General features: G+C 31.3%; 1 protein-coding gene across 1 annotated transcript; it reads right to left on the bottom strand.

Annotated features, from left to right (window-relative positions):
* Positions 1 to 1282: 1282 nt before the first annotated feature.
* Positions 1283 to 4870, bottom strand: FOLK (Phosphatidate cytidylyltransferase family protein). Its single transcript, XM_085752899.1, has 6 exons — positions 4446 to 4870; positions 3396 to 3463; positions 3171 to 3302; positions 2605 to 2720; positions 2265 to 2379; positions 1283 to 1856 (listed from the first exon to the last, which is right to left on the bottom strand). The coding sequence occupies exons 1-6, from the start codon at positions 4764 to 4766 to the stop codon at positions 1679 to 1681; spliced, it is 930 nt and encodes a 309-aa protein (XP_085609025.1). The 5' UTR covers positions 4767 to 4870; the 3' UTR covers positions 1283 to 1678.
* Between the last annotated feature and the right edge of the window lie 6271 nt (positions 4871 to 11141).

Raw genomic sequence — 11141 nt, forward strand, 5'->3', positions numbered from 1 at the left:
TAACCAAGCCAATTTATGGCTGTTTTTAAACCTCTTGCTTCCGTCTCGTCGGGTTGTAGGAGGCCTTTAAACCAAGTTGTAATGTACTCCCTTCGATCCCCTATATGGCACATGTCGACCTCATAGGACCCTTGCTCCCTAAAAATTATTGCATCAACATTGCATTTTACTGCTCCTCTGACGGTCTAGACCTCCCGTCACGACTATGTTCAATCGTCTCATTGTTATAGTGTTCTCCCTGTTCTCTTCTTCCATGTCTTTCGCGGACTTGCTCCTATTGAAGTAAGACATCATGCGTCGTATGTACTAAGATGTGCAGCTGTGTTTCAACGTCATTCCACAATTTGTCATTTTGCCTCTTCCAAATAGACCAAAGAGACATTACAAAATCAAGAAGTTGTTTTCTTTCAAAAAAAAAAAATCGACTTGTTTGTGATGTATGGATTCTAATAACTGAGAATAGAACTACAAAACCATACGCATACGCAGTTTCCAAATTATCTTGTATAATATGCCAGTTGTTTGTGTTGTAGGGATTTTAAAGGACTTTTTAGGGATAATAAAAAATCTTGGGGTATTTCTTTTATTGTAGGTTTTCACCGTGTTATACTCCCTCCGATCATAAATATAAGATAAGATTCTTTTTTCATGTTCATTGAATAAATGTTGTATTTAGTTCATATTATAGTCTATATTCATTCATTATTCAATGAACCTAAATAAAGATTATTCTCTTATATTTAGGACCGGAGGTATTGTGGTATTTAGTTAGGGCTTTTGTTAATTTAAATAAATTATGTGGTTTTCAATTAAAATAACCCATATTGTTTTATGTAAAATTCATACTGTTCACGAATTCATAACCTCCTCAAATTATTGTAGAAATAATCCTCAAAATAAGTTAAGATAGGTTGAGCTATCCAAATTGAAATTTTCATGTTTACCACTAATTAAAGATCAAAACAATAATCAGGTTTATACCTGTTTGTTTATTTAATTTTTATAATTTGCAACTGTACATTGAAGTAGAAGAGGAATCTTAATGTAAACTAGGCATCCAAGGCACTATTCCCTCAAACTTTGGTACCCAAATTAGCGGCAAACTCTCTCTAAGAATATTCAACATTCCACATCGGATGTTGAGATATAACAGCAAAAACCTAATACAAACAAGTTATAGATGCTTATAATTATAAGTTTGAAAGTAGTTTTGTAGCAAAACTTAGCATAGAATTTTCAATCCAAAACCAAAGCTTCATCTAATCACTTATACTCAAATGAGTTTGAAGAGATAATCATTTTTTTTATTCAAAACAATCAAATTTTCCTTGGAATCATGAAAGAGTGAAGTATTTGCAAATTTTAAAGTTGCAATTTGCAAATCTGAACACTCGAATGGTGCTGAACATACATATAGTCATAGACTACAATGACCATCAAATTTTAACGTTAACAAGACAAGCTACACAACATTGCAGAATACTACTACTCCAGTCTCGAATATAAGCAAAAACAAAGTCAAACAAAGGTGATGTATCTAGTTAAAAATTTGAACCAAATACATCTGCTTTATTTGACTTTTTGTTCGCTTATATTCGAGACCGTAGGGAGTACACATTTTCTAACTAAATTGGAACTAATTCCTAACTTGTTTTTTATGACTACAATATGATTTATATCAGAAGATCATACTTCCTACCAATATGGAAGTGAGTGGAACTGTGAGATTGTCATCAAGATCTGTGCTGAAAGGATGAGATTCCACGACTGCTGTGATAACAGACACAACTAAGAAACCTATAACCTTGCTCCAGCTTCCCTCCATATATCCAAATGAGGAAAAATACCACATATACCTGACAAACCACTAACTGTTAATAAGGGAATAGATTAAAGGGAATATATTAAAGGGTTTGTCTAAATTGATTTTTGAGCTTATGCTTGTCTACTGGTATTTGCGAACCTGTTTGGGAGAAGTTATGAAAACAACTTATGACATGTCCATAAGTTCTTTTCAGCTTATTATTATAAGCCACCAAGGGTGAAAAAAACTTATCGCTTATATGATAACACTTTGACTTTATTTGATCTTTAGTTATAAAAATAACTCACACGTAATCACTTCTATGATAAACGTTTATGCTATAAGTGCGCAATTAAATTGTTTGGCTGAGGATTTGCTGCGCTAAACAAACATGCACTTAGGTAGCTTATCACATCGAAGGAAAATTAAAACAAAGTAATACAGGTCCAGAGATAGTTACCCAACAGAAGCCAAGAATCCAGCAGATGCCATTGCAATTGAACCAGCGTATGACTTGTTTTTGTTGTAAGGTAACTTTTTACCACCAAATCTCCTTCCAACGACATCGGCCATACCTGAAATAATATATTAACAAAAAGGATAAAATCATGTTCTAGGGAGTCAGGATAAGGCTTTGTGCTCCTTTCAAGTGCAGCTTATTCGATATCAAACAGATTATGTATTTTCATCCAACAACTTTAAGATTTTGGAATATTTAGCTTATGACATGGTTAAGAGTCTAAAACATTGCCTAATTTAGTACATAGGACTAAAAGCAATTGGCTGAGAAGCATTATTACCATCTCCTGCACACAAATTACATATTGCAGCAATGGAAACAGGCGAAGTTCTCCAGTATATTATCGATGCAAACGTAATAGTTGCAGCATAATACAGTGGTCCCCTAAGAAGCTCCCTGGTGCAAATGAAGAAGTGAGACCAAATGAAGGAATAATGTAAAGACATGTAATCATTTATCAATCACTAGACAGAATCAACCCTCAATTTAGTCTTTTAATGATCACTGTCTCTTCAACTTAGCCCCTAAAGTATATTAAAATAATAAGCAGTCCCTAAAGTTTATGAAATTTTTCATTTTAGTCCCTAGCATATTAACAATGACTACTTATTATTCTTATATGCTTTGGATACTGATTTGGAGAGAGAATAATACTTCAGAGACTTAATTGAGGGTTTATTTTCACAGATAGGAAACAGTAATATCCATTTTGTATCAGGTCTGGATTAATCAGCACCGGCACAACCACGTGACCGTAAAATAGGATTTTTTCTTGAAAGTGTTAACTGTAAAATCAGCTAACTATGTATAATCACATGTTCACATAATGTATTCAATTTTTGCAACCTATAATCTCCAAATCTGCTCATTGATTTCACAGTGGCCTCATCTTTATATATTCCAAGTCCAGTCACAAGCATCCGAAATATATTAACTCCCGGAACCAAAGCAGCATAGAACGATGCCCATCGGTCATTGCTGCAATAATTGAAGAAAGATCATTCAACAAAAGGATATAGCAACAGAACGTTGAACACAATCATAGCTCATATTCATAAACTATATAATTACCTGAATAATGGCCAACATAGCATGAATACCAGTCCAATGGATATATGTACTAGTTTCCTATTCAATTTCTAAAGACAAAAATGTAAATAAGCATTCTGCATATGTGAACAAGATACGCATTTAAAAAATATAAGCAAATCAGCAACTATATAATGGTAACATGCAAATAAACCAAGCATTACCCTCTTTCAAAGATAGCACTAGTCCTGGTTAAGATTTATCTTTTAGCTTAACAAAGTTTTTCTGGATAGAAGTTAGATAAAGGAGCTTCTAAAAGAGTTTAGGTGTAAAAGCTCATTCCATCTTATGCAGGAAGCTATTATAAGAAGCTTAATGGTTCTCATTTCAATTTTTCTTTTCAAATCAGTGCTTGTCGGAAAGCTTCGCTAAACCAAGCGTTAAATCACAATGAATAAAACCAAATTAATAAGTACTGATACAGACATGATACAGACACAGACACCGAATATAACAGTGATATTGACATGTATACATGAGTAATAATTTAAGAAAATAGAAGTAATTGAATATAACCACGTCGTACGTTGTTCATTGTCGGACACTGAACACATATTCAATTAGTACTACATAGATGCACAACTCTTTACTTATGAAATGACATTCCCTAAACAATGAATTTAATCATAAAATTCCTTAGAAATCCAGAAATTTAAGGTGTGTTTCATTTGCTAAAAGATAAGTAACAACATAAGATAGAACAACATAGAACTAAACAAAAACCTTATCCGACAAACTTTTAAGGTATCGAATAATTTTTTGTCTTGTACGATGTTTGGTAGGTAAAATGTTATTTTGATACTTTAGACAACTTATACTGTAAGACAAAAAGTTGTGTTGTGGTTTAACGAGATACACGAATTTCAGTTAGTGACAGTGTACGATCCCTTACGCCCCAATTTGTCGACTCCCACGAGCAACATAAAATCAGACACAGTCCCATATTTTTTAACAGATCAAACGCACCCTTAACACAATAAAATGGAACCCAACATAAATAAAAAGTAGAAAAATGAAAGAATTAAGACTGACCTGATCAAAAAGTCCTCTTTTTGCAGTTTCTTGCCACACTCTAAGACAAGAAACAGCAACAGCACCAGAGATAGCTGTAGCAACGAAATCAGAAACCAAAGGGTCGTGGTGAAGCATAGTGGCAGATGGGAGTTTCCGGGGTAATGGGGTGTGAGAAGAAAACAAGGAGGAGGAAGAAGAAGAAGTGAGAGGAAAAATGGGTTTGAATTTGGAGAGAAAAATAGGAGAAGAATGGGAAATGGGTGTGAGGAGAAGAGGGAGAGATGAAACAGAGGGAATTGAGTCAAACTTGGTGGTGTTGTAGCAGCTTCTCTTAATCATGTTGAAATTGTGAAAAATTGATGAGAAGCTAACTACCCCTTTTCATTTTCCATCCATTTTTTTATTCAAAACAACCAACCTTCTTTGATTGATTGTTGTACAATGGAAGGTGAATTTGTTTGTTTTGAGTTATTATTGTGACTTGGCTTATGCACATGACAAAGAGTACCCTAACTTGTAATAAAAAAGTACCCTAACTTTACAAAAATGTTTTAAAAGAGGGCCCCAAATTGTTATCTTTTTTTTGAGTTAAATACTTTGTACGGTCCTATTTATAAAAAACTTTTTGATTCATTGTATAAATGATGTATTTAGTCTATATTCTAGACAAGATACATCAATTACTCAATGAATTTAAACCGACAACTTTCTCTTATAAATAAGACCGGAGATATTATGTTTTGTTTCTTATAAATATACCAAATTTTTGTTTTAATTCCTTTAAAAAAATTCATAACATTTTAGTCTGTAATATTTTCAATCATTATTTTTGGTTTCTATTTTAAAGTAAATTATTGTATTTTTTTAATGAAATTGTACATATATATATATATATATATATATATATATATATATATATATATATATATAAAATATTGTAAAAATTACTCCAAGAAAAATTAGAATTTTTTAACAAAACATAAATTAAATATGAATTTTTTACCGCCAAAAATATAAAAATTCATATTTAATTCATGTTTAGGTAAAAAAGTTCTATTTTTTTGGGAGATATCCTTATAGTATTTTAAATTTTTCTGCAAAATTTTATTAAAAAATATGAACTCTACATATGAGTTTACATTAAAGGAGAGACCAAAAGTGAAGATGAACATTTTTTTAGGACTAAAAGTTGAAGAAATTTTTTAGAGGGACTAAAACGAAAAGTTGACATATTTATAAGGACCAAAAACATATTTAACCCTATTTTTGAAGATAAAGATTTAAAAGTGCATAATTTTTTAAAGTTAGAGGATCAAAATAACGTTTTTGTTTTTTTGTATTTTGGAACATTTTGTAATGTTAAGGGTCAAATTGTCTTGTGTTAGAGAGGCGTCTTTGATAGTGTGAATATCGAAAATTGTAACTTTTTAAAAGTTAATGGGTCAAAAATGTATTTAAACCGTCTTTTTTTGGTAAAATACTCTTTCCTATCTTTATTACCCACAAAAAAGTTTAAGTTATATGACCCAACTATAAATGAATCCTATCTAATCTATGTCCTCCAAAAATATCACTCACATTAACATCTTATAACTAACTATCATAAGAGGGACTGAAGTGTCTCCCCCATTTGTTTTTTTTCTCACTTGCAGCTTCCTATTGGAACTTCTACTCCCCCTTATAAGCTATAATCCCATAAGTTTTATCACGATCTAGATTATTACCCTTCTTCACACTAACACTCTTGTAATGAGCGGACCTCACTCGACTATCTTTTTCATAAATCCGACATTTGTTGATCAACACCGAGAACTGTCGAATCTCATGATAACCTATTAACTGCTTAATCTCGGGGGAGTAGTCTATTCTCGAACTTCACACACTTGGAACTTTCAGCTCCCACTGCATTATAGTGAGGGCAAAACCTAGACAATTCCTCAAATTTAGCCGCATAATCAGCCACAGTCATACCCCCTACTTCAACTCCAGGAATTCAATTTCTTTCTTATTGCGAACATCAGTTGGAAAATACTTATCCAGAAACTCATTCCTGAAGCCCTCCCAAGTGATTGTGGTACCTGCAGCTTTCAAGCTCTGGCGAGAATTCTCCCACCAATGCTCAGCGTCTTCAGACAACATGTGTGTTTCGAACAATACCTTTTGCGCATCAGTGCATGACATCATTATGAAGATATTTTCAATCTCTTTGAGCCAAATCTGCAGACCTTCAAAATCGTACCATCATTTGAAAGTAGGTGGATGGTTCTTCCTAAAATCTCCCCAGCCAACGGAATTCGTTAGCTCCTCCTTGCTGGTCCGGTTGCGCATGCAACACCTCATTCGTTTATGCGATTGCCTCCAGGCCATCAACAATTGGTTGGTCGTTTGCTCCTCCAAACATTCTTTGTTGGACCACCAGTAGTTAGATAACTATTAGACGGGCCAGGCATCGACAATATCTGCATGTATGTCACCTATAGGGACTTAATAAAATTACCTTAAGAATTAGTACCTTAATATCAACTTGTAACACCCTAAGATTTATTGCCTTAATATCTTTTGGTAGGCAACTGCCCCTACCCTGTTACAACTATGATCATTCTCAACTTCTCTAAACCATGTTCAGTTATAGAAATCAAAAATTTTAAACTAATATACTCCAACTATAGTTTACACCTTAACGCGCTATTTGTCCTTGAAATACAATCAATGTAACTCGAAAGGTTGTCATCACAATACTAAATTTCTCAGTCCAAGGACTAGAACTTCTTTTCCCGAAAACGAACATCCTAAAAGATGAATCACAATTCATCTATCTGTCCAATAACCTTAACAAAACAATTCAAATCAAAGCATTAAATTTTCACTCATCATTCTAGTTCACCCCATAATCCGAGGTTAGTCCAGTCCCCTTACAATTCCAAGAGATTTTCTACTATAATCACATAAGATTACAATTACTTAGACACATAATTCTAAGATTTCCTTGCCTCACACTTGAGGACTTCTACAATCAGAGTTTACAAATAAATTTGATTGTGTTTACATATTGATACTCAGAGAGTGGTAAATTAACTTAAAGCTCAATATACTCCTAACACTTAAGAAATTCTTGGATTGAAAGTTGTAATATTTTTTATTAAGTGTTTGTGTGCTATGAAATTTGATAGAATTTTGACACAATTAAATTTCGTGAAGTCTCCCATTCCTTAAATAGGAGAAAAGAATAGAGTCGCTGTTTGAAAAAGTGCCAATATAGTAGTCTTCCTTGAGAAGTTTTGATCAAGTTTGTAAGCTTTGCCTCTAATGGATAATTATGTTGAATAGTACTAGAGGAATCATATGCTTCTTTTGAAATGATTCGTTGCATTCTCTGTCTTTTAAAAACTTTGTTTGTATCAGCACGTGGTCAGAAGAAGAAAAACAATATGATAAGAACTTGAAAGTGATGTTCCTCCAAAAGAAGATAAAATTGGTTAGAGTTTCTCAATACGTTGACCACTGACATGTCCATCGGAATGTGCTTCCATCAATTTTTTTTGGGTTGATGCAACTTTTGATCAAAGTTTTGACTTTTGTTGACATCCTTTAGATCATAGTCTTAGTCTTCATAGCTTCTATTAAGTACCAAATGATTCCTTTGCTTCAGAGCTAGGTGTTTCAAAACCAAAAACATGACTGTGGAGTGAGAATTTAATTATATGGTCCTACACACTTGAACACATATTTGTGTAATCGATTGTTCTTTCATACATTGTTATCATATGAACTTTAAAGACATTGTTTTTTTTAAACAAATAAACAATATTCATTCATTCAAATTGATAGAGTACATCGATGCAATACAAATTCAAATTCCCTAAAAACAAAAAGGATGACTCTGTGAACAAACTCACAACATCCATGTTAATAGCATAAAACAACATAGTAGATGTGCCTACAGATATGACTAAATTTAATTCTCCAGAATACTCATGTTTCTAGATCTACAACGTTGATGACGCCAAAGTCATTGATTAAATCAACAATTGATCAAAGATAATCTTTTGATCTGAATCAAATAAACACCGTATAAAAGATGAGAAATAAAAAACACACTGTACAAAGACGAAAAAACAAAAAACACACCGCACAAAGACGCTAAATCAAAACATACAGAATAAAATAAATGAACGAATAATACGGAAAATATGTGGTAATCACTTGTTTAATTAACAGAGAAAGAAAAAACAATTAGGAGAGTTGATTTCAGATCAAAACTGACCCTAAAACTGTGACATCACTCATATACCATGATAAAATATTTTTGACAAATAAGATTAAAATAATGTAGTTTGACTAATATTTTAATTAATAATTTAAATTCCTACTTTAGTTGTGTTGTTACTATTTTAATGAAATTTAACATTTTTTAAATAATAATTTAAATAATTAAATAAAAGAGATAAAATTGTAAATATAATAGTATCACATTTATATATAGGTATAAATTATATTTAATAGCTAACCAAATAAAGAGATACTTATTTTAGAATTTAATTTTTTTCTTAAAAGCTTACATAATCTATTTATTATTTTAGATAGACGAAAAGATAATACATTGAAAATTCATACGCACAAGTAGAAGAGTTTCGGTTTAAACGCCAATCACATTGTCCGATCTCGCAATTTTGATACTTTATTCAATTGAGTTAGGACTTATGAACGCGCAACTGACCTATTTATTTTTGTATTTAAGGTTACATTTATTATTGGCTTTAAATGCACTTATATTTCTTAAATATTATAGTCAATGGTATAAATGCTAAAGTGGTAGTAAAAGCCTCCCATACTCATTGGTTGATGTTTATGCATACACGAAGATACCAAAGAGGGGTATATTTTGGTGGCGATACTTACAAACACTAAGATGCAAAAAAGAGGGGTATATTTTGCATCTTAGTGTTTGTAAGTATCGCCACTAAGTTCTTTAAAATAAAAATATTAAGAGTATTTCTATTCACACCCCATGTATTTATGGTTACACCAACGTTTACTTAAAATTTTATAATAATACCATAATTGCCCTTTTATATAAATTTTCATAAAACCTTAATTTCATTCATTGTCACTTTAAAATTTCACCATCTTTCACCCACAAACAATCATGGATGTTCAATCAATCTCTATAGAAAATTAAAGAGTGAATCAAAACATCTTTCATCCATACTCTATTGCATATAAGTAATTGAATTTCTTCTTCTTTCTCAATGATGCTAGAGTTTCTTTCTTGTTGTACATTGTTGAGGTTAACTTAAATTCAGTTTAAGTAGGTACACGTAAACTTAGTTTACATAACCTACTTAAATTGAGTTTCATATACATAGTTAAAATAAGATTACATACATTAAACAAGGTTGAAGAGGTTAAAACAAAATTTAATTTTTAGTATGTACACTTAAACTTAGTTTATAGGACCCACTTAAACTAAGTTTACACGACTTACTTAAACTGAGTTTAAGTATGTATACTTAAACTCACTTTACATTACCGACTTAAACTAAGTTTACATTACCTAGTTAAACCGAGTTTAAGTATGTACACTTAAATTGAGTTTACATGACCTACTTAAAATTAGTTTAAGATTAAATTAAATTTTATTTAAAGGTAATTTTATCATTTTGGGGTGTAAATAGAAATACATGGGATGTAATTAGAAAAATTCAAATATTAAATGAAAAGAGTTTTTTTACGAAAAGAGGCGATATTTTATAAATTAAATTTCAAATTTTCAGCAAAATACCCTTGATCTTTTTTTATATAATTAAATAAAGTCTGATAAAAACTTACTCACTTAGAAATCACACTTGAATGATTCGTGTTTTGGTGAATTTGATCGATCACTTGAACTTAATAACTTAATTACATATGTGATATATTTCTTCTTCAAATATTATATGGTATTAGGACATTAGAACATAAGTTTCGTTACAAAGAATATTAACCATACTAATAAATATTACAAATTAAATAATATTCGATTACAACATGTTTACAAATGATTTCACAAATGTGTTCTTGTGTAGAGGGTTCTTCTTCTCCTCAACAGAGATGCACAATATTTAAATTTGTACATCTCCATTGATAAAAGGTTATACATTGTTGTTAGCCAATAACCCAATTCAGATAAGCTCAAATTAATTTGGGGTACATGAATTTGACTCGTAGATGAAACAATCATCGTTATGGTCAGACTTGAATTCTTAAGCTCTTTTTCTCATAAACTGACAAAAGAAGTTGTACATCATCCTTAATAAATGTACATTGTCATTTTATTTGCGTATTTTGAGTAAATTTAATGCAAAGAAAAAGATAATTAAAACCATTATTACATAAACAAACAATATGTTTCCTATATAAATGGAGTCAAGATCCTCTCCATTTACAATTGCTTCCATCTGAGAGATAAAGATAAAAAATCTTGGAGAGGATCTTTTTTGTGTCTATCTCTCTCTAAATTGTATCCTCCATTTATTTTGACAAACAGAGAGGATCTTAACTCCTATAAATGTCAGATATAATTTTCATTTGAGTACTCATCTATGTCAAGGTTTGCTATCTTATTATTTTTGTAAGCACATATACATCAACAAAATCTAGCAAACCCAAGACAAATAATGTGTTTTTGAGTGCTAAAATTGTTTTTTTTTTCTTTTATTGTTTTTGTAGGCTAAT

The sequence above is a fragment of the Medicago sativa genome, chromosome 3, assembly GCF_051527215.1.
Source record: "Medicago sativa cultivar Bolivia chromosome 3, Bolivia_mono, whole genome shotgun sequence".
Lineage (NCBI taxonomy): Eukaryota > Viridiplantae > Streptophyta > Magnoliopsida > Fabales > Fabaceae > Medicago > Medicago sativa.

Coding starts and splice junctions, on each gene's coding strand:
- FOLK (XM_085752899.1), bottom strand. CDS start 4,766: ATGATTAAGAGAAGCTGCTACAACACCACCAAGTTTGACTCAATTCCC. Junction 3,303..3,395: donor CTATGTTGGCCATTATTCAG/GTAATTATATAG, acceptor CAATTATTGCAG/CAATGACCGATGGGCATCGT. Junction 2,721..3,170: donor AGCAGATTTGGAGATTATAG/GTTGCAAAAATT, acceptor CATTTGCACCAG/GGAGCTTCTTAGGGGACCAC.